At 38.2% G+C, this 24,576-nt stretch overlaps 1 protein-coding gene across 8 annotated transcripts in view; it reads left to right on the top strand.

The window, feature by feature from the left end:
• Positions 1–24,576, top strand: part of PARG (poly(ADP-ribose) glycohydrolase) — a 126,946-nt gene that overhangs the window by 39,500 nt on the left and 62,870 nt on the right. For 7 of the 8 annotated variants that reach the window (XM_073353306.2, XM_073353303.2, XM_073353302.2 and 4 more), the window contains 2 exons: positions 15,526–15,618; positions 22,617–22,774. In XM_073353306.2, the coding sequence (XP_073209407.1) occupies positions 15,526–15,618; positions 22,617–22,774 (251 nt within the window). The remainder of the gene's footprint in view (positions 1–15,525; positions 15,619–22,616; positions 22,775–24,576) is intronic. The other variant, XM_073353305.2, reaches the window with a different exon arrangement.

Genomic DNA, 24,576 nt, shown 5'->3' with positions numbered 1-24,576 from the left:
ACTGCAGAGTGGGGTGGGAGTGAGACACCAGTTGTCTGCTGTGGTCTTGTCATTCTATACATGCAGGCAATGAGTATATATACTTCAGGACCCTCCACACTTAATGGATGGATGTTTGTGTTACCTCATTCGGTAAAAAAAAAAAAGGTTAAATGTTCATATTAAACATGTCATTAAAGGACAAATTGTCAACTTTGTAGGTTATTCCTACACAGAGGTTTGTAAATGGAAAGTCTGGACTCATGAAGTTCCTGACTGATTTTCTGTGAAGAAAAGAGATGAGAAGTGGGAAATGGCCAGCAGTCAGACTGAGGTGGGGAGAGGAAGTGGTGGTGATACTATTATAAGCTCATCCACAAAAATGAAACTTCTCCCATGTGAATAATCGAAATGAGTGTAGCTCAGACTCCTTGAGCTTAGCTCCCCTTGGTGGGGCTTGTACATGTTTTGGTGGGCTCCTTCTTGATGTGGCAGAAGGGAAGTGGTGGGTTCACGCCAATACCCCTTGTAGAACCAAAATGATGTCACTCAAGAAATGGAAAAGACCTGTGATCTACCCTCTCTTATGAGGAATGAAATAATTTAAATGTCAATATGGTTTACTATCACTGGGCATCTGAGTTGAGATGAGTGGGCAGCTCACACCTCTCTTGTTCCAGGCTCTCCACAGCTTACATCTCTGCATCAGCTAAACTCAGTTCAAATTTTTACAGCTTTCTTAGCAACCCGAATAGCTAGAAACCTTTTTAAAAAAAAAAAAAAAAAGGCAGCTGAGATATTGCTGCTACTCACGTTTTTCAGAGAGATGCCGGTATGGTGTGTGGGCACACACTAGCTGTTTCCAAGCCCTGGATTTGGTTATGCAGATTAGGAAGGGAGGATTTCTGTGCCCGATGCCTTGAGTGTCAGGAAATTTGTTCAAGACCAGGTGCGTCCATTCTTGCTCTCAGTTTCCATTTAAACACAGTTCCTTTAGGAGGGACTCTATGGCTCCCAACCCTCCTCTTTTATAGGGTTTCCTTTTTTTGTGTGGGGGAAGCTGCATAAATGAATGTTGATTCATTCATCACTTACTTGGGTACTCCTTATGAGGCTGGGGATGGTGACATTGCCCCAGAAATGGGCTAACCTTCTGACCCATCCCTTCCCAGATACAGAGCTCAATCTTTGGAGTCAAGGGAAAGGAGGGTCATGCCATAAAACCAGTCCTCCCTCTTTTCTGGTCCTTTGCAGCTCGGATGCACTTTATTTTGGCTTTAAGATGCTAAAATCTGCTGTTCTTATTAATTTATTTTTAGGATCAGTCAAGGTCTATACCATTATATAATTTCTGGTAAAATCTATAGAAAACAGAGAGTCAGCTGTCAGACTAAAACAATATGGCATAATTTGTCAAAGGTTAATGGAAATAGGTAAATCTTTATGTAGCTATAGCAGCAGAAACAAGTGATCTGTCCTGTTGGTCATTCAGACTGAAGAAATAATTCTTTTTTTCTTTTAATCCTCACCTGCTCATCTTTTCGTTCTAGCTACTGGATCCTTATGAAAAGTATGGCTCTGTCATGGTGTAAGGTTCCTTGTTTTCTTTCTTTACATACAGATCTGTGTCTGTGAATCTTGACTAGAACATCATTGCATACATCTTATTTTGAATGAAAATTAATTGCTTTATTGCAAATACGTATGTTTTTCTTCATTAACATTTGTTTCTTCTTTATTATTAGCAGTTTTAATTACAGCATACGTTGAATCATACTCGCAAATGTTTTGCATTTACACAGATCTCAATATCTAAATTTTGGCTTTGCAATACTTATGCAGGTATGGGCAGAAAGTACTTGTTTACAACAAGCTTGTAGAAAGGTTTCTTTTAGTTTTTTTGTGTAGACTCCATGTAAATTCAAGTTCATTGCGGTGGAACCCACTGCAATGGGCCTCTGATTCCATTATTCAATATTTTGCACTCCAGAATTATTTACAAATGTAAAATATGGCATAATTTTATTATTGAGGTAGACCTTTGCAAATTCACACTTTCTGGGAAACCTGTTACTGAGCTGGCTAATTTAGTGACTAAAAACACACACAACCCAAGATAATGCATTACTAAATTTACTTTGTTCATTTATTTGATAAAGGATAGTTTCGTTTGATTTATACTACTACATAGTGTACTAGTACACGTGACAGTATATTTTGTAGAAGTGCTGATGTTTAAGTAGTAATATTTCAAACAGAGTAGCCATCGCTCCATCAACTCTTTTAGAATTAAGGAGCAAATCTTGTGTGCAAATGATGATGGTATGCAGACTAGCACAGGTCAAATTAGTATGGCTCTTCTGTTAGAGGAATGGTCTGGTCATAAATATCAGTAAGCTGCTTCCTCCTTTATATGGATGAAATCAATACGGTCCTGTCTAGGTAATAATATACTTCTATAATCTTTCACTGGAAGATTACAAAGAGCTTCACAAACCTTAAATAATTAATCCTTGCCATCTCATTTATCCTTATACAAGTGTTAAATTCCTCACTTTATAGATGATGAAATGGAGACTCAAGTTAAACAACAAGCCTAAAGGTCACATGGTCATTTAGTACCAAGATCTAGTTAGAATCTAGAACTTCTGACAGCAGTCCTATTCTCTAGACTATACTCTAGTTTTGAAAGATGTTCATCTTAAGAACACATAACTAATATTCGGTACATTTATCTTGCAAGAATGATTTAAGTGTCTGTTTACTAGGGGTGTGTGTATGTGTATATGTATATATGTGTGTGTGTATGTATGTGTGTATATATATATATATATATATATATATATATATATATATATATATAAAATAATGGTTCATGCAGTTACTTTTCTGTATAACTACCAGCCTTCACATAGGGAAGACTGGAATAGTCCTTGATATGTTTTTGTTTGAACCAACTGCTTGAATAAATGAGTGCTGTAATCAATGAAACCAGAATAAAGGAAAATCTAAAGTACAGGCTTGTTGTACTGATGACTGGGTTTTTGATAAATTATCTTCGTAATTGGCTGGACAGTGCTAACAGAAGTAAGCATTGTTGAGAGAGGTCAGCACTACAAATGTAGGCTTTTTAAGCAAGAAACAACATGTCCTAAGGCCTGAAATAACCTATCCACTGCTCCATTCTGGATTTCATATTAGTCCAGATGTTTTGAAAAAATTTCATTACATCAGATTAAAAAAGAGTAATCTAAACTGAAATGGTTTTGTGAATGTGCGGTGGAGGGTTTTCTGTTCAAAGTAGCAGAAATGAATTTTTCCCCATACCGAACAAAATATAAACATCTCTAATATGTGAAGAACTGAAAAAAGTTAGCTCAAATATTGGAAGTGTATTTATCTGAAATGTACAGATTTAAAATGTAGAGGCTAAACATTTTAGACAATAGCAATAAGGATTGAATTACAGGCATATAGGTGATTTTCCATATCTATCAGTGATTATTAAAAAATGGCATATGCAGGCACCATGGTGATGAGCGTGGCATAGAAACAGATTTGCCTTAAGTGGGGTGGGGAGGAAAGTAGGCTACTCACTTGTAACAGATGTGGCGTTATAATTATGTTATGTGCGCATAAAGTTTGTACATATGCATTAAGCCATATGGAAAGGTGTATTTTAGATTTTTAAAATGCAGTGAAACTATGCAAGAGACCGCTTCTATTAGACATCTAATTAATTTGAAGGTACCTATATACGCAGCCTTCATTTGAAAGCCACCTCTGCTCATCAGTCAGATTTTTGTCAGGCCTTTTGAGTGGTTGCTTTAGGCAGATTTTACTGTAATCATTAGGTTGTATGAAAACTATGCCATTACCCACAACAATTCCTTGTCACAAATGAGTGAGCTACAAGCTCTTTCATCAGAACATTCCTCTTCTTGCTTTATTTCATGGTGTCTCCACATAATAGGTGTCAGAAATAGTTGTGCCACTGAAAAAGTTTCAAAGGTAAAATCTTTCAAAACTTTGAAGTGCAGTGCTATCCTGAAAAGTGGCTGTGGAAAAAAATGGCAGTGCCATTTACAGATATTTCCAGTCTGTCTTCAAAGTCCTATCTGCTTATTCTTGTAACTGAAGGTTTTTAACTGCTTTTTTTACTCCTGCTGTCTCCTCTTAGAAAGTGACTTGGAGTCTATTCCTTATAGTATCCTCATCAACAGAATTGCTTACCAAGAGCTGTCTACTTACTGAAGGCCGTGAGTTTGCACCAGATGTTACTGGGGTTCTGATTAGGCACATGGCATCTTTATTACTAGAGATATTGTTCAAGTAGGGCTCTCTGTCATGTTAGGTGTGCAGTGCTGGCAGCTGGGAACACTGATTCAAAAATGGACCGTGTTAGTAGTGAATGAAATTTGTTAACATAGGTTGCCTTTTTCGTGGCATCCACAAATCAAGTTTTTGGTGTCAAGCCTGTTCTTGGTAGACTTTTGAAAAACGCTACCATTACAATGCTTTCTGACACCGTTTCAAAAAAATTTATTTTATTGGGTTCCACCCGCCCCTATGAGAGAAGAACAGAGAATAGAGACAAAAGACCAAAGCAGTAAAAGAAGAGGAATGGAAAGGGAGGAGGGGAAGCAAAAAAGTGACATTTTGGTTTCTATTTTGTAGAGATTAATCAAAGATTCTAAAAAGTTAGAGCAAATCTTTTCAAATGTATCTGAGGTGTGAGGTAGTTGTTTGGTTTCAAGCACTGCTCTGGAGAACCAAGCTTTCTGTGAGATGGAGATTTTCCAAGATGAAGGGATAAATTGCTAAACACAGTGTGGGAAGTAATTTTTAAGGAGATATCTACTATCATATTAATCTTCCTACTTATTTCTAGCCAAAAGGATTGTATCAGCTGCAAAACTTTTGAGACTGTGTGTGGCTGCAGGAAACCCACATCTCCAGCAGGAGTCTCTTTTTGGCAAGGCCTGTCCACAGTAACCTATATGGGGACCAGTATCAATGAAATATAATTCTCTGCTGGATAGAGTTTTTAATGTTTTGCAAGGCACTTCCCCATTGGCTAGTGTTCAAGGATATACATGCATGGTTTAGGCAGTTAAATTAGGGAGGGTCTTTAGGGCCTGTAAGCCATAATGGGCTCCGGTTGGTTGGGTGAACTTAATGAAGCTCTCACCACATCAACAACAATTCTGAAGTCTCTGGTCCTTCCAGCGCATCAGGCTCAAATGTCCTTCAAGAGATGCTTAAGCTGCCGGTAATGTCATGCAGGTGGACCGAGTAGATTGCAGGGTTGGAGTTCTTGGAATAGGAGAAACTGATCTCTGCAATCAACTGAGACACCCAAATTATCCCCTTATCCATCCACTCTACCCATTAATGATTTCTTGTCCATTTTCAGCAATGGGTTGACCCAAAGTACAGTATGTATGTGTCAAGGTTCCTCCCCCACTCTGAACTCTAGGGTACAGATGTGGGGACCTGCATGAAAAACCTCCTAAGCTTATCTTTACCAGCTTAGGTCAAAACTTCCCCAAGGTACAAAATATTCCACCCGTTGTCCTTGGATTGGCCGCTACCACCACCAAACTAATACTGGTTACTGGGGAAGAGCTGTTTGGACGTGTCTTTCCCCCCCAAAATACTTCCCAAAACCTTGCACCCCACTTCCCGGACAAGGTTTGGTAAAAAGCCTCACCAATTTGCCTAGGTGACTACAGACCCAGACCCTTGGATCTTAAGAACAATGAACAATCCTCCCAACACTTGCACCCCCCCTTTCCTGGGAAATGTTGGATAAAAAGCCTCACCAATTTGCATAGGTGACCACAGACCCAAACCCTTGGATCTGAGAACAATGAAAAAGCATTCAGTTTTCTTACAAGAAGACTTTTAATAAAGAATAGAAGTAAGTAGAAATAAAGAAATCCCCCCTGTAAAATCAGGATGGTAGATATCTTACAGGGTAATTAGATTCAAAAACATAGAGAACCCCTCTAGGCAAAACCTTAAGTTACAAAAAAGATACACAGACAGAAATAGTTATTCTATTCAGCACAATTCTTTTCTCAGCCATTTAAAGAAATCATAATCTAACACATACCTAGCTAGGTTACTTACTAAAAGTTCTAAGACTCCATTCCTGGTCTATCCCCGGCCAAGACGACTACAGACAGACACAGACCCTTTGTTTCTCTCCCTCCTCCCAGCTTTTGAAAGTATCTTGTCTCCTCATTGGTCATTTTGGTCAGGTGCCAGCGAGGTTACCTTTAGCTTCTTAACCCTTTACAGGTGAGAGGAGCTTTCCCCTGGCCAGGAGGGATTTCAAAGGGGTTTACCCTTCCCTTTATATTTATGACAGTATGTGTGAGAAGAAACAGAATTTAATATTTCTAGCCAAACTGGCCCACGCTTCTCTGGTAGCCAATATTATTGGGGAAATTCTACAATCAAAAAGGTAATAGGTTGAACCTACTATTCCTGCCAGTGGGAGAGGATGTATATCAGCTTTTTTGGCAGTTTCAGCAGTACATGTGTCAAAGATTTGAGTAGTCATGGAAGCTGACTCCTAGAGACGATCTGCTCAGGTGAGTGGTGGAGCACGTTGGATGGTCAGTGTTGGGAAGCTTGCCTTGCTGCTGCTGCTGCCTGTGCTGCAGCTCATTTCGGGTAATGCTTCAGACTCCATGACTTCAATCCAGCATCTTTCAACTGTAGTACATAGTTACTAGGCTTTCCCTCGTAGGGGTCTGCTGGTGCTCATAAAATGATGGAGCTCTACTCTTGCAATTTCATGGTGACAGAAAAGCTTCTGGAGTAAATTAGTTTTCACTCACGGGCCATATAGTAAAGAAGGAAGTCATTAAACATTTTAAGGATAATGGAACCAAGATGAGTGGGGGAAAAAATATAGACTGAATATCAGAATGCCTGATGATGAAATCTGTTAGGCTTTTGACTAGTCTCAAAGTAGGTGTTGGAAGCCCCATCACTTGGACAAAGGAAAGTACTGATGTGAACAATCCTTCATAGCTAGGGAGATGGCTGGTTATTTCACATAAGTGACTTTCAGACGTCAATGACTTTCAAGCATTACTGATGCAGACCAGCAACTGAGATGTAAAAAGTATAGTATGTCATTCACCAGACCCAGGTTGATGTCCATGCCCATGAGGGAAATGTTATCTTTCCAGTACTGTGGTGAAATATGAACTGTTTTTTTAAAAAGTACATTAAAATGAGTCATAAAAATAAATTTAATACACTTTTTATAATTATTTCTCATTAACCGTTTGGACTTTATTTAAAAATTTGAAAAACTGTAAGAATGAAGCTGCAGTTGTCAAGGTTGATAGACCTGAGAGATCATTTCAGGGTTCAGTTGGCAGGAGACATATATGAGCCTGCAAAAATTTTAAACAAAAATGAATTAACTTCTCTCTTGTAACCTGTCTTCCTTTTTCTTTTCAAAGTGTCAGTTTGTGGTTTTGATAAATGTCAGAAACATTTCTCTTTTTTTCAAATAAAGTTCTTCTCTGCATAATCCTGTGTTGTGATTTTTTCTCATCCCTCCAAAGATTACTTTGTTCTTCCTATGGTTTCTCATCGGAAGAGTATCTGAGTAATGGGATGGAGTTGACAGCAGAGTGTGTTTCCTACTTAATTAGTTTCATGTGATAACTTAAAAAGGGGAGAGGAGGGAGTTCATTTGTTTGGCTGTTTTTTGTTTTGTTTTCCTATAGTGTTGGAAATTCATTAACAATTCTTAAAGTAAGAATAAAAATAAAAGCCTAAACACTTACTGTTTTTTTTGCTGCCAGGCTGTAGGCTTTCTTGTCATGCTTTCTACAGTGTTTTGGATAAAGACAATGATTAATAGTTTGTTTTACATGGTACAAGGCTATATATGTATACTTATTAGAGAACTGCACCCTCATATCTGTGTATCAGTCCCTGACACAAACCATTGATAAAATGTGTAGGTGTGTGCTGGCACAATGCAGTCAAAGTGGAATCATAATTATCTCCCAAGCAAGAAGCCAGGGTTATGTGATAGACAGCAGTTTGAGTTAAATCACTGTTTATAAAGTGTCCTGAGGATCTCTTCTCAGTCAAACCAGGAACAGGTTAGATTAATATGTAGTTTATAAATATTTACCAAATAAACTCATAGGCAAAATTACTTTTCGGAATCCCCAATGTTTTGAATCATTTCTGTTTTAGCATTTATCATATGCCTCTTGGGGAGTCCTGAATGGTTATCGATGAGGTTATTCTTCTTTCTGGTAAAATATTGATGTATGATAGAAAATTGTTCCGTTTATATTGTGGTAGCACCTAGGACTATCTGTCATGGACTGGGACCCAACTGTGCTAGGTGCTGTACAAACACACAACAAAAAGATGGTCTGTGCCCCAAAGGGATGACAGTCTAAGTAAGGCCCAACTTGAATTGCAGGATGATTGTCAAAAAATTGCAGCTGCTTTGTGGACAAGCCGTGGAAAATTGCGGAAAAGTCCATTATTACTTTTCCACGATTTTGCACTGTTGATTGCCTGGGGCTCCCGTTATCAGCTTCTGGGGTCTGAGAGCGGGGACTCCCAGTGTCAAAATTGCGGTGGAAGTCTAATATTGCGAATCTGCTATATCGAAAGTTAAGTAGGGCCTGAAGTATAAGACAAAAGACAACAGATCAGGGAAGCACAAGAAAACAAGGAGCCAGTATTGGTTAATGTGATAGGCAGTTCTCATAGGACTCCAGCTGCCTAACCATTTTAAAGTTTGTTTTTTTTTTGTAGGCTTCACTGCAAGGGATAGTTTTAAGGAGGTATTTTGAAGGAGGATAATGAGGTAGCTTTACAGTTATATACAAAGAACTCTTCCAAAGCACAAGAAAGGTAGTCTTTTGGAAGCTTAATGAGTGCATGTTGAAGGGTGACATCATTGACTGAAGGGAGATGAGAGTCAGCATCTCACTAGTGTATGAGACATGATAGGCAACTTTGGGAATAGGGCTTGAAAATGAAGACAAGCAGCTTATATTTGATCTGATGGAGAAAGGGAAACTGATGGAGGGATGCAAAGTGGGGTGACCTGGTCGAAGCGATGAGCTAAGAAAATGACCTCTGCAGCAGTATTTTGAATGTATATAAGCAGGACAAAATTGTGGCCTTGGTAAAGAAACAAACAAATTAAAATCTGTAAATTAATATAGTAAATGCTTATTGCTCCCTCCCCAAATGGGAACAATGTGTTTTACTTTTAATTATTATTGCTCTGCTTTATTTTCTTTTCCATGCCCTTATCCCTTTGATACACAAAAAGGGACTGAATTTTATGAATATGACTTAATAGTCAAATGACCTCTCTGCACTTTCTCTTCTTATGGGAGTAAAATTCATATTAAACTCCTTTAACCCAGAATTTCAGTTTGTTCTTACTTTGTAAATACAAGAATAAAATCTGCTTCATTCATATTTTTTGTTCATTCCTGGAACTATATTATTGATTCAAAATCTCTCTGCTGGCTTCTGAATGTGTGTGTATGTGGCTACTGAGTGTGCACATTTATTTATTTATTATAATATAATATAATTTATAATTAATATATATGTAAAATCCAGAAATTAATATTGTATTGATTTTATTAGGCACTAGGAATATTGAGGGTATTTTGTTTAGGGGGAAATAGTATAGTCTGCTAAATTTAAACATAAAACTCCTTAAGTTGAATGCAGTAGACATGATATTACAATGTCACATAAAATCAACAATAATTGTTTTAGCTGTAGAGTGGTTACCACCTCCATCTATATTGCATCTACTGTTACAATAGTTGGCGAAACTGCTTAGCTGGAAAGGCAGGTCATGACAGTAACTAGTATTGTGGAAACTGATTCCAAATATGAAACAAGATGTTTTAAAACAGGAAAAATGTTTTCTTACAAACAATACCACTGCAGTTTGAAGAGCAGAAAGGAGTAAAATGACCAAAATAAATTACAGTTGGGAAACACAGATTTCATCAGGTCTGAAGGAAACATTCATTTTGTTACTGAAGTGTTGTTCAGTCAGTCAGCATCCTGTCACAGCAAGTTAATATGGGGAAGAGAAAACAACCAAGTAGAAAATGTTAAGCCATTGCTGTCTCTGCATGTTGTTTTTGTCTTTTTGGCTTCATTATTCTACCTTCTTATGTGATGGATAGAGTTGTCTAAGTGCATGTTTCGTATGTTTAGTTTGTTTGGTTTGATGGGCTGTCAGATTTAGATTTAAACTCCCTGCCATCACTACCACCACATGCTACCTCAGCCTCTTCTCATTTGGGCTGTCAGGCACATTTGTTCATTATATTTGGAGGACCAGTTTATATTGACAAGCAGTCATTACTTATGGCAGTGTTTAGTCGGGCTTCTTTTGCTGCAGTATAAATGTTCATTTTGCTAAATTGCAAGTCAAGTATGCTTGGCCAGGAGCTCTTACCTCTGCTACAACTCATTAAACCATTTGCATCACTTAAGTCATAGTCATTTAGTCAACCACTCAGGTGCAAACCTTGATGAAATTACCAAATTATATTTGGCAATTAGTAGCTCATGTTTTGTAAATAAACCCTAGAGCTTCCCTGAGAAATAAAACCCTCCTAAAAAGATCTTAAAGCTTTAAATATTCCTTCAAAATTTTTGGTGATAGGTAAAATACACTGTAGATTTCATTCAGTTATATAACTTAGTTTCAAATCCAGTTGCCCAAAAAATGCCGCAAAGGGTAAGTACATGTTAAAAAAGTAAGGACCTAACTGGTCAACTATAGGTTTTTATTGCTAATGTTTTTTATTTCCCTCTATCAAGAAAAATGTTGGCAACAATTTTTATGCTTCTGTACCTTAAGTTAGAAAAAGAGAAATAATGTAAATTTATCCACAAATGAGCATGGCTTAATGTTCCAAAGTTTGGGCATCTGCAATCAAAAAGAATAGATTTTCATCATTTGAATCGGATCACAATATTATTATTATTATAATTAAAGTATTGTATCACTTTTTCTCATTGCCACTGTCACAGAGTGAGTGGACTTGTAAGGAGGTTAGAGTTCATCTACACCTGAGCCCGCCCTGCCCCGTGTCCCCAGGTGGAAGAAATGAATTAAAGTCATGTGACAATCAGATGACTAGGAGCTGGGTGCACTGGGAGATATAAAGGCAGCATCTCAGTAAGAGGAGAGCCAAGTAGAGAGGACTCCCGGGAGAGGAATCTTGGGAGTCTGTGCTCTATAAAGAATTAGGAGGGCAGTCAGGAAAGCTGGTAGTATAGAAGAAAAGAGAAGCAAGACAGGTAGTGGTTATGGGGTTCAGTCAGTCCAATTTTTAGTGTTCCCCGGGCCAGGAATCCATAGAGGGTGGGTGTGAGTTCCACTTGTACTGCCACTCTGTTTGCACTCTCCCACCCTCAAATGTCCCCTTTATATAAGTGGGAATACCGACTGAATAGAGCCCACAATGTCTTGTTGCTGAGCCTGGGAAGGAAGGGCTGGAATTGAGGTGACAAGAAGACAGACCCTCAGGAAGGAATGACTGGAAGACTTCTGTGTGTGTTTGGACTTCAGAGCCCAGAAGGGGTTCTTGTGACTTGGCCAGAGGGTTAAGTCACCTCAGCAGTGGAACTGTGCCGATGGCCAAGAGAATTATTGGTAAAAACTAGGAGGGAAACTGAGTCACAGTGGTTGCAATGTTTGGCAGGCCATAAGGGGGTGTGCTCTTGGTCTGCATCCTGCAACAGTCACGTTAGTGTGTTTTGTTTCCACCTGAAAACTTGATAGTTTAGTTAAGTTTAGAAGTGTTGTTGAGAAGATCTAGTGGGCTGGGGAAAAAGGGGAAGTACCCCCTTCATCACCTCTCCCCCCCCTTTTCTAGGTTAAAGCACTGTGAATCTATGGTGAAAACTATTTAGGGAACTCTGCCTTGTAAAAAGGAGAGGGTTGAAAGCAATGATGATCCCTAGAGAAAAAGCTGGGAGATCCTGGGTATGCTTGTGGATTTAGTACCCAGTCTTGTAGCCCTTACTCAGGTAAATGAGTTCTGTTAAAATAATCAGTGGGATTATTCACTTGTGTGGGTGCTGTAGGATTAGGCCTTTAGGTCCTGATACTGATAACGCTTATTCCATGCTTAACTTCATGTACGTGAGTAGTCCCAGTGAAAGTACTCCTGTGCATAAATGTCTGTACTTTGCCTCATGATTTGTACAGGGAGGATTCCTAATCAAACTTATAGGTGGGTAAGAGAGACAGAGGAAGATGCTCTTGTAGGGGCATAAGGAGGGAAAAGAAAGGGAAAAAGGAAAGCAGAATTGCAGAGTTTAAAATGTGCACTTATATTCATTTAATTACGCATTTGCCATCAGACTTGTGAAGTTGCTGGCCTTGGTTCTGTTTCAGGAAGGATGTGTGTCATACTATCATTACATTTTCTGCAAAGGAGTATAAACAAAAGGTTGAAGTGTTGACAGCTATGACAAAGTTCAGTACCATAGTGTGTCACCAGATAAGTGATACTGTATAGTTTGTGACAGTCAGCAAAGCATGGCGGCTACTATTCATGTGTCAGTTTTAAAAGACAGGAAGCGTTACCCAAAGGAGAGAGAATATCAGAATTTGACAGCCTGGTGACACTTAAGGTTAAATGTCTTCTTTTGAATAGATTTAATTTATATATGTATTCATTTTATTTTATGGCTTGAAGTCTGAAATTCCAGACTTGCAACACTTTTTTGTTTATCTCATTATTCGGGGGTGTTCGTGCTGTGGGAGAACAAGCCAACATCTTTAAAGTTTCCTGCTAAAATTGAAGGGTACTAGATTTTAGATAAAAAGAAAAGGAGGACTTGTGGCACCTTAGAGACTAACAAATTTATTTGAGCATAAGCTTTCGTGAGCTACAGCTCATGCTCAAATAAATTTGTTAGTCTCTAAGGTGCCACAAGTCTTCCTTTTCTTTTTGCGGTTACAGACTAATACGGCTGCTACTCTGAAACCTAGATTTTAGATGTTAACTTTGATATCCATGTTTTTTACTGCACAAAAATGCAAATGTACATGAAGCCAACAGCCAGCCACTGCAGTGCAGTAGGTGCCTTATTCAATTTTTATTAAGACATGTCCCGTTTCTGAAAATAATATATTGTTAATAGATTGATATATAACTTGCACTCAGTTGCTCCACTGCAGCCAAATTTCCTTCAGATTTCTCAGACTTGCAACTTTCTTTGCAAGATGAGCTTTAATTCAGAGTGTTAAATGGAAATTTAAAACTCTACATCATAGTCTTTTTTTTTTTTCACATGAACATCTTATAATAAGATTCTAGGATTGTCATTCTGTCCATGTCTCACTCTGAAGCCTCGGATATCTGAGTCAGTACAAAGCAAAGGAAAAAGCTTCAAGGATGGTTGAGTGCTCTTTTTGTCTAGAATATCATCAGGCTCAATCATTACTGGAATTCATGGACTTCTATGTCCAATTTTTAAGTTTTCAGCCATTTTTGGCTTTTTTACACTTTACAAATTTACCCCGAATGACAGCACGGACTTTCACCTAGTTATAAATAATAAACTAGAGCCACACTATGTATGTATTAAGGTTGTATTATCCTCCTTTCTTTCACATATTTAGTTTGTTCCATAAGTTCCATAAGTTCCTTTAACTTCCTAAGCACTTATATTCATTCCTTCGCATCTCCTGTACATGCTGTAGAAATAATTTGGGGAAAATTGAAGGCAGAAGTTTTAAGGGAAGAACAAGCCACAAAGGTGAAGAACTGAAGTAGTATATGGTGGTCCAGTGGAAGCTAGAAGGTCCCCTTTGCAAGAAATCTATCTGCAAAGTTTCAAAGAGACTTCAGTGTGTAGTGAAATCATATAATGGACACTTGAAGCAGGAAAATTACTAAATATATGACTAAAAAGAAATATTTTCTTTGTAACTTTTGATTATTTAATCTCTGAACTCTTATGCGTGTCTAAAGTCAATAACACTCATCAGTGTTTTTCATATTAAGTCCACTATCTACTATACATATTTTTGGTGTGTACAATATATAAAATATTTAGAAAGCAATTCTGGATGTTCTAAATTGACAATTTGGCTTCAAAACTATGGAATACTAGATCTCCAGATTTTGGGGGTCGTTGTTGGTGAAGGTAATGATCTTAGTTGCCTATTGGAGGGACCCAACTATCTTGCTCTTCAGATTCCTTCAGTGCCTTGTGTTAAACTAGAATAAAATATACACAGATGGAGTGACATCAAATAAGAAGAGGGAGGAGAAGAGGAAATTGGCTGAGCCAAAAAAAAAAAAAGCATAGAAGAACTACCAGATGTATTCAGACCTGCCACTTCCCCTCAAAGATTGTAGGCCACATCCTCAGCTGCTGTAAATTAATGTAGCTCTCTTGACTTCAGTTGAGCTTAACCAATTCCCCAGTTGGTATAAACTGGTAATCTTGAGTGAAAAGTTCCTGGGATTTCCCTGACCCCCATTTTTTTTAATCTTCCACACAGTCTAGCCAACGTTAATTTTTCTCTACTGCAGCTTTTGCCACCTGGAACATATACCTCCCAAAATTTCAGGTGGCTAAAGTGGTATGCAGCACCACTCAGGTTTGGTCCATCCACATAGAGATGGAAGGACAGACTGGCCAGATTTGATTGATGTTGCAACCTAGCACATGGGATTGCAACACCAATCACATTTAGAGGAGAAGCGGAGATGGAGAAGCAGACAGGCCAAATGTGAGTGGTGCTGTGAGACCCTGTGTGCCATGTCACACCACCACCACTGGGTTTGGGGCCCCTCTCAAAGCGGGGTCCAGGGCAAACTCCATCTGCAGGGCAGCCCTGAATGGAGGAAATGTTCACTTCAACCAGGACAGGGGGTTTTGGGGATCAAAGCAGGACTGTTCAGTTAAACCCAGGACAGTTGGGAGATCTGGGAACATTCTTCCTGTTTCTCTCTCCATCAGCAATTCTTCATTTCATTTTAAATTACAGCTAGAAACATCTCTTCTCCCTTGCCTATACGTCTTAGGTTTCTCTACCCTTTGGCTCTTATTTCTTAGTAACTTTATTATTTAACTCTGTAAAGTGTCTTTGGATAACCATTGTCTTGTCTTTTATTACATTAGAGATTAATTAGCGGCTAATTGGATTCTACGTTCACCTTGTCATTTCCGTCTTATTTTGTCTTGGACAAGTCACTTAACCTTTGCTCTCATCATACATATAAGTAAAATGGGTGGATAATGGTTACCTACTCTGTACTTTACAGATTATTGGGAAAGATAATTAGTTTGTAAAGTTAATTGAAAACTTTGGATGAAAGATGCTATAGGAATGAAGAGATTATTAAACAAAATAATTTAAGATTAACTTGCCTAATGTTTACTATTTTCCAGTGTGAAAAGTGGACCTGTGCAGTCTTTATCTTGTTAATATCAATCACATTTTTGGTGCAAAAGAAATCTTTCTTTTTGTAGGTGCTCGAAGATGCAGAGTCTCAGCATTTGTTCCAGTCCATCTTGCCTGATATGGTGAAGCTAGCACTTTGTCTCCCTAGTATCTGCACTCAGGTAAGTAAGCACAAATAGGTACACCCCTGGGGCAGATTAATTTCCTATAAACTATAACTAATTGCTGGGGTCAAAATGCCATAGCCATGTTACGTTTCTTATTGAAAGCTATGGTGGTTCTGTCTCATTTAGCTGAGGCCTAGGGAACAGGGAGGACAACACACACCCACAATGGTACAAAAGAACATTAAAAACTCACTGTCTCATTTCTGAACCTTAACTTAAGCCATCAGTCAAAATTCTATATATATTAGAAATTTCTTGTTCTTTCTAATGAAATGACCATGAAATTTTTAAACTTTGAAAATATTTTAGTTGATTTTTATAGCCTTTTGGATTTGAAACCACTTTTAAAGCTATTTTAATCTTATGTGAATAATGCTTCAGATAAGGCTTCTTCTTTTACGTATAAAAATACATGATTATATTTACACCTCCACAGTGTCTGTGAATATACGGTTCTCAGTAATGATCATGAATGTTTTACTTTATTGTAATAGGGCCAAATCCTTTAGGCACTTCTTAGTTGGTATAATGCTTACTGCTGGGAATAGTCACCTCAAACTCAATAGGACTGTTCATGTGAGTAAAGGCTATTTAGATGAGTAAGCATTTGCAGGATAGAGCCTCTAATTAGTAAGCACGACTGTCTCAACTTTTAAAATAGGTTTTTCAAAAGTAAGGTGTTTGTATTGGAATAGAAAAGCATTGCCCTGCTTAGTTATGCTAAAGAGGATGTTTACAAAGGACATGAATTCAGAAAATTGGAATATTTTCTGGTCTTTTTACCAGTCATTTGGCTGGAAGAACTTTTCTGACAGCTACAAAGCTTTTAAAAGTGAATTCAGCATGCACAGGACACCAAGATGATTAAATTATGCATATTTTAAAGGAGTTTTACTGCCTTGAAATGTTTCTATTTGAGAGATGAGTTATTGACCATTTTATACTATCTCTAGGTCACTCTTTGAGTTTAGAGGTAGCTGAACTTGAGATGCAGTAGTGAAATCTATTTTATACACTGAAATGACTTAATCTACAACAGCAGTATAGTTTAGCTAAATAAACTGAATTCTGTGAAACAGGATTTTTCAATCTTTCTTCCATTTTTTCTTCTGTGATATCATAACCCAGTCTTACAGAGCCCTAATATGAACAGATGAATATATGGAGAAAGAAAAACCTGTAGCCAAAAGAGAGATCTAAATTCAGTGAATATAAATTTAATAACTTCACATTTTATAAAAATATGTCAAAACATTCTTAATGGAGATTTCATTTATTGCATGTCTCCTAGGATTGTATATCCAATAATTCTACTTATTGCACCTGTTCACACAGGAAATGTCTCTACACAGCTAGTGCTAAAACCTAATGACCCAGCTCCACTGAAGCTGTGCTTGTTGCATTTGCGGAGAACCAGAAGCAAAGATGGCAATTGTTTAATTGGGAGGGAGGAGCTAGAAGAAGGGATGAAGAAATGTATTTTCATTTGATTATTTTTTAAATGACTATTACAATAGCTACTAGCCCATTACTTAAATAATTCTAACTTATTTTGTAATATTGTGTCAGATATAAAAGTGGTTCTTAAACTAAAATCCCTTGAATGTTATGGGAAAAACTCAATGAAGGAAATTTTTCAGACTTCTTTTAATGCACAGTAAAATTTTTCATGCTGTCAGCTATGATTAAAGGATAGCAGGGTCTGCTAGTTTGATTTCAGTTTCTAAAATCTAAAGAGCATTAATTTCATCCTGTTTTTCAGATGTGTAATTGCTTTTGCTCGTATGAAAATGTGGCTTTTCAAACTCTGCATCTCCTGAAGTCAAGTTACCAAACCAAAATGACAGGTTTCAGAGTAGCAGCTGTGTTAGTCTGTATTCGCAAAAAGAAAAGGAGTACTTGTGGCACCTTAGAGACTAACAAATTTATTTGAGCATAAGCTTTCGTGAGCATGCCGATGAAGTGAGCTGTAGCTCATGAAAGCTTATGCTCAAATAAATTTGTTAGTCTCTACGGTGCCACAAGTCCTCCTTTTCTTTTTGCAAACCAAAATGGCAGTTGAGAGCCAATTTGGTTTCCTAATCTTATAGTAGACATGCAAGTAGATTAGTAAAAATACAAAATGGTCAATTTACTAGAGATGAGTGGGAATCTGTACCCGTTTTTGAAGGTCTCCTTAGAAACTAAGAATGATAGCCAAGGATTTAATGCAGAGATTATTGATGTGCTAATACATTCGTGAAAATGCTGCATGCATCTGAGGCTTTTGCTTTCTCTTGTGTTGTCTAAAGGTATACATCTCTTTTTATTCTAACACATTCTATTCTGCCAGTACACAGTTTCTCCTCTTTAACAAAATGTTTCAAGACATTTTTATAGCTCTGCAACAGTATTTCCTAGTTAATGCTGAATAATTACTCTAAATCAGAAATGTCAAAAACATAGCCCCTGGCCTGGATTCAGCCTTTCTAATGTATGTTTTGTGTGTGTGTGTGTGTGTAAGAGAGATGGCATGTTCACATCCTGCAGAATCCTAACTTCCACTGGGGAAGAGGAAAGTTGGTTTCTTGTTGTTGGAAAGCAGACATTGAAAACATGGATCACTTTGCACAGAACTTGAAACGGTAGCTTGGAGAAGTGTGAACTCCATCACCCCCATTCATCTAATTGATTGGTTAACTCTAAAACCTAGTGATCATGCTTTAAATGTGAGCATTAACTACTTCATTGCTGATCATTTTCATGGGAGTGAAGCTCATGGGAGATGAGAACTGGAAATTAACGCAAGGAGGAAATGTGCATTGAAGAAAAGAGGAAAGACACGAAGGAGAAAAACAGGCAAATAGAGAAGGAAGAAACACAAAGCAAAAATGGGTGTGGTAGTAATGGAAAGCGTATTTTTTTCACTGAATGGTGTGGAATTTAATGATAAAATTAACAGTAATAACGTAAAGCTTAGTTTTTATATAAATGCTATAGTCCACCTTTTGAGTTTTGTGTAAAGTTCTAATTGCACTGTGCAAACTGAATGCTCCTTTTGCAGTCGTTTTACTTATCAAAAAGAGACAACCTCCCCGCCAAACAAACAAAAACACCCACTTCCCACTTATTGCCAAAGAATTTAGAGAGAGGGAAGCTGATATAAATCTCTGTCCTTCAGTCTCTGCAGTGGCTCCAATATGCTTACCCTGGTTCTCTCCTTTTACCCATTCAAGCCTTTTGGAATTCCTACAGCCCTACCAGTAAAGTGGCTGTCCCGCATAGCTGCCAGCTGGGGTGAAGACCAGCTTCCTGCACTTACCACCCCTCATACTTACAGCTATCTCCCTCTTATTGTAGGTGTGCTGTTTGCAGGGAGTGGGGACAGAAGATACCCTTTCAGAGATGCTTCCATTGTGTGTGTGTGTACTGCAGCCACAGGGTGTGGTGGCAGTTCAAGTAGACATACCGGAGCTAACTTTAGTCTAGTTAGCTTGGATCCTGGAGTAGTGAAGCCACAACAGTGTGCACTTCAGTGCAGGCTAGCCCTGCGAGTAATTACCCAAGGTTCTTGGGCTCATACAGCTCATGCTGAAGCATGTGCTGTCATGTCTTCGTTGCTCCAGGACGCAAGCTAGCTTATTAAAGCTAGCTTGGGTATGTGTCCACTTAAATAGCAGTCGCATACTCTGACTGCAGTATAGACATATCCTAAATCTGTGGCTGCTGTCTAGGGGAAGGTAGCATTTCTATAAAGGGGCAGAAACCTGCTCCCCTCTCCAGGTCTTGTAGAGCACTCAGAGAAGCAGCTCATGATGATTTATAAAACCAGATACTGAAGATTCTTTGTAGTGTATGACCCCTGTTAATTTGTTGGCAGAACTCCCAAATAGAGCTGCCAGCAAGGAGAGTCTGCTTTGGGTTATAGCCCCTTTTAAGTTTCTTTAGCTGACATCCTGTTCACTATAGAACATTTTGTGGAGGGGAAAACTTGCAGAATATGCTTAGTGCATCTGTTAACATTACTCTCATGAGTTTAAAAGCCATATTTGGTGTTCAGATAAGAAGCAGGGACCATCTTCAGTGGCCACAGATGTTTCACAGCCATTACTAATGAGCAAGTGCCTTGTCAGAATAGTGAGCAGATTCAAAGACCTGGTGAACACTAGAAAATTAGGTTGGTTTAACTACATAGGCTGGGGTGTGAAAAATCCATGCTCCTGAGTGGCATTGTTAAGATGACCTAAGTCCCCATATAGACAGCACTATGTCAACAGAACAATTCTTCTGTCACCCTCACTACTGCCTCTCGGGGCGGTGTATTACCTACACCGACAGAAGAACCCTTTCTGTCGGAGTAGGTAGTGTCTACACTGACGTGCTACAGTGCTTGCCACTGTAGTGTTTTGTGTGGACAACCCCAAAGGATAGTTTTGTCTGATGTGAACTTATAGATAGGGAGGGGGGAAAATATTCTTTGTAAGACGCTGTTCTTTATTAGTCTTTACTTAAGACTTTTTGTTTTTTTCCTGGATAACTTTGAAAGTTGGTGGCTCCTGTTTTCAGTATTTCTTTTCATTTTCTGGCCCCCAAACTTTTTTGTTTTGTTTTGGTCTTCATTAGGGTTATTTTAATAATAATAATAAAAAAGTTACTGTTCCATTCTGGCTAATTATGCTTCCCTTAAAGTATTAAATCTTTAATTATGTTGTCCTGGTCTTCATAACATTCATGATGTAGACTTGTAAATTCTTTGGAGAGAGGCATCTTCAACCTGAGGATGTTGCATGGAATTGTGAGATTAAGATGGATTGAATATAAGTGGTAACAAATGGTGTCAATAAAGGTTTAATCATACAAGTTACCAATGTGGATAGTTGTAAGTTGGCTCTGTACAACCTTCTCGATTCATTTTTGCCAGTGCATGTCATTCCTGATCTCATCCCAGGCCTATTCACAGCTCTGTTAATTCACTTTAGTCTTGTCCTGTAAATGTATTGCTAAATTTGGTCCTTTTTATATCATGGACTGCTAGTTGTGCTAATTTTTGTGCTGTGGACAGATGCCCACTTAGAATGTAGAATGAGATTCTCCAAATTGGTTTCCACCTGTGATCAAATAAGATTTGAACAGTGATTCCTCACAGGAGTGAAAATGGTGAACTAAATTCCTCTCCAACTCCTCCACTCCATCCAACATCTTCCTCCTCAGGCATATCATAAAGGGACAGAATTTCTAATTTATGCACTGCACATGTTTTATAGGGTGGGGATAAAGAAAGAAGGCCTTCAAATTGATAAGCCAGTCATAAAATAAATATATAATAATAATGGTGCTTGTTGTGTGTGTTCTTGAATTCAAATTATATTTGAGTCTTCTAGTTATCCAAAACACAAAATTGGATGAGGGAGTCAAAATAAATCGTTGAGTAATTAAATTTTTTATAGTTAAGGTGACATTTGTCCCCTCATTTTACAGCTGTAAATGGGTGAGTGCTGTAATAATATATTTTCTTTAAATTGTGCAACAGCATTGTGACAGTATGCTGAGGTTCCCAGACTTGAGAGTTAATGTTAACCCTCTCAGCCTCAGCAGCTGAGAGTTTTGGTATTGCTAAGAAGTGTGACAACTCACTGACACACCAGCTTCTCAGCTTTCCCAGTAAACTCTTCAGGACTCTCAGTCCAGCTCTTGCCTTGCAGGTAACAAACTCCCCCAGAGACTTCCCTAGAGACCTCTCAGTGCAATGTCCAGTCTCCTTAGTGAACAAACAGAAGTTAAATTTGTTGCTCCTTTAAGGAGACAATATACTGCAGCCTGTTAGCTTAAGTGGGTTTTACACTCCCTTCCCTTCAAAAAGTGCACTTAATAGTTTTATAGTAAAAGTAAAGCAAATTTATTTAACAAAAAGGACAGAGGATTGAATGATGCCAAGTATAAGGATGAAAGGTTACAAACAAAAGTAAAAATACACTTCTAAGACTAAAATCTGATTCAACAAACAAGACTCTTGTTCAAAGAAGTGTTTCTCAAGTCTCTTTTCTACCATGGCTGACCAGATTCTCTGGCCAGGACCCTTCATAGATCTCAAAGTGCTCAGTTCCTTTATCCCTTCTGGTGAAGGATGCCAAAATGGCCTTTTCTCTCTGCTTATATCTTTCCAAAGTTCATTGACCCTGCTTCAAGAGATAGGTGGGCTTCCTGGGGTGCAATCTTCATCCCCCATTGAGATTGCTAAATGGTCATCTTTCTCCACTTGCTCTCCTGATGTCTTTGTTTTCTTGCATGTCAGTGTGCTTTTCTTTGTCTTTGGTCACATCTTGGCTACTTTTCAACGGAGAGACATTCAAGCAATCAGAATCATATTCCTTTGAAACAGTTGTATCTTAAGCATTGCTTGCCAAATACATTTTAAGAACATAATTCTGGAACATATTCATTACCCTTTGTGTACACCTCTTACACGCACCATGCAATGATTTTTGGGACAAGTATGTTACCAGTTTGTGTAGATATATTACATAACACCTTTTAGATACAGATAATGACACCAATGTGTGGGGTACAGAAGGTATGTCAGGCCTGACAAGAGTTGCTGAGACAGAGTAGTGAACTACCCACAGGCATAACTTTAGAATCCAGCTGCTGGAATAAATAAAATATAATATATATATCTTACTTGATTTTAAGATTGCCCAGTTATTACTATGTTCAGTCTGTTTCCACCTCTGGAGCCTGTTTTTTCTCTGATAAGTTGTGCTTTGTTGGCCTTATTGTTACTGATTAGAAATCTGCTATTTGTCAAACAAGCTAGTTCCCAATCATCTTAGTTGAACAGCCCTTGACTTTAATGGTGCTGCTGATTTAAGGACCAACCAATGGCCCTAAATTACCCTTGCTCTAATTTAGCAAATGTAATTTTGTGCTCCTGCTTTTTTTTTTTTTTTTTTTTTTGAATTGCTAAACTAATTATTTCTCTCTCTCTCTCTTTTTTGTCCATTCTATTCTGGTAGCCAATACCTTTACTGAAACAAAAGATGAATCACTCCATCACAATGTCACAGGAGCAGATCGCTAGTTTTCTAGCCAATGCTTTTTTCTGCACTTTTCCACGACGCAATGCCAAGATGAAGTCTGAGTATTCTAGTTATCCAGACATTAACTTCAACAGGTATGGCATTCTTGAATAAATGGATCAGATGACCCTTCAAGGAAGATATTGTAGCCACTTAGGGGAGAATTCTGTTTTTTCTTTCACATCAGTAAAAGGCAATTAACACCAATTCAGTAGTTGATCTTTGCCTCTAAAATTATAAGGAAAAAACAGGAAACAATTTAATCACATTATCTATGGGAAATATGAGGGTCTTGTGGATGAAAAGTTAATGCTTGATAACAAGGTTGTCCTACCCCAATCTATTCACAAACTTGCACTGATTTAATTAATTGACTGCAACCCCCCCTGTGGACACTCTTATTTCCATTTATGAACATTTATAAGCATGAAAAGTGCTATATAAGAGCTAGGTATAATTCTTATTAAAGAGTGCCTTACTTCTTTTTAGCTTCAGCCTGTTCCTAGAAGACTTAAGTGAAACTGAAATAAATCTGGCTTAAACTGACTGTGTCCACACAGCCTTTTGTGATCTGGTTTAACTACAGCAGTTAAAATTGCACCTTAAGCTAAAACCAGTGGAATTCTGAGTGTAGACAAGCCTTTAGTCTCCCCTTCATGGGCTCAAACTTGCACTGAAATAATTAAATTGATCTTAATTCACAACTTTTGTTAAATATTATATTGGGCTGTGCCATGTTGTCTGCCTGTAATGCCTGCCTGTCCCTCTTTTTTCTCTTTAAACTCTGCCCATCAACCAATATAAATTCCTACATTGTTTCATCACCACTTTTTAAATCAAAGTATCTCAAACCTCCTGCTCAGAACATACGCTAAAACAAACTAATCCCTTTATTTACATAGGGCAGAATGTTGCATGCATGGAAGGCTACTGACGCTGGGGAAAGGAAGAGAACATAGTGTCCCTGAAAAGTGGAACTGTCTTTGTTCTTAGGGCTTATCAGAGTCCCTGTTGATTTTTACAAAAAGCGTGTTTTGTCATGGTTTTTGTAAACACTTGCAAATTTTGACCATTGGAGCCGATGCAGTTACCTGTTTAGCCAGTCTGATGTTATCTCACCACCATCTCCCCTAGTTCTGTTACATAGTGGAACCATGGGTATGCAATCCTTCATAAGTCCTTGGGCTACTCCTCCATTGCATTAGAGTCCAATCCACATGGAGTTGTTGTCTAACTCTTACTCCAGGCAGTGCTGTAAGTGACATGTCGACAGAAAGATCAGCTGTACTGCAGCCATTTGCTTGAAGTAGTAGTCATATCCTCGGCCACCATGACCTCTGCTTCCTATCTCCCTTGCACCAGTAATGAATAGACTAAGGAAGGGCACCTGGTGTGGAGGGAAAACAAGCAGCTGACCATGCATAGGGGAGAGTGAATAAATATAGCAGAGACAGGGAAGGATTAATAAGGCATGAGCTGTGGAGGAAAGCATACAAAAAGTAGATTGAAGGATGGAGGCATTCAACCATGAGCACTGGGAGAAACTGACCCAGAGGAGTAACACTGTTTCCTACCTCACCTTTTACTGTAACATGGCCCCATTTGTATTTTGAAAATGGGGAGAGGTAGAGAAGGAAAGCGTAGAGTTTGCATCATTTTCTTCCTACCCTCAATGCCACTGTCATCTTCTCTCCACATTTCCTGGTTTTTGAAAATATGGGCATGTCAACAGGAAGGAAAGGGCAATAAAATAAATGTCTTTAGCCATTAGTGGTGTTGCATGCTTGTAATTAGGGCAGAATTTGTCCCAATACATTCTATAAGATTTGAAAATACAAACAATCATTGACAAGCTGGCAGCATATGTACAAAATGTACTGGGCAGTGTCCAAAATCA

Source organism: Lepidochelys kempii, chromosome 7, assembly GCF_965140285.1.
Source record: "Lepidochelys kempii isolate rLepKem1 chromosome 7, rLepKem1.hap1, whole genome shotgun sequence".
Classification (NCBI taxonomy): Eukaryota; Metazoa; Chordata; order Testudines; family Cheloniidae; genus Lepidochelys; species Lepidochelys kempii.
The sequence above is the reverse complement of the archived record's forward strand: the minus strand, read 5'-3'. Positions and strand labels throughout refer to the sequence as shown.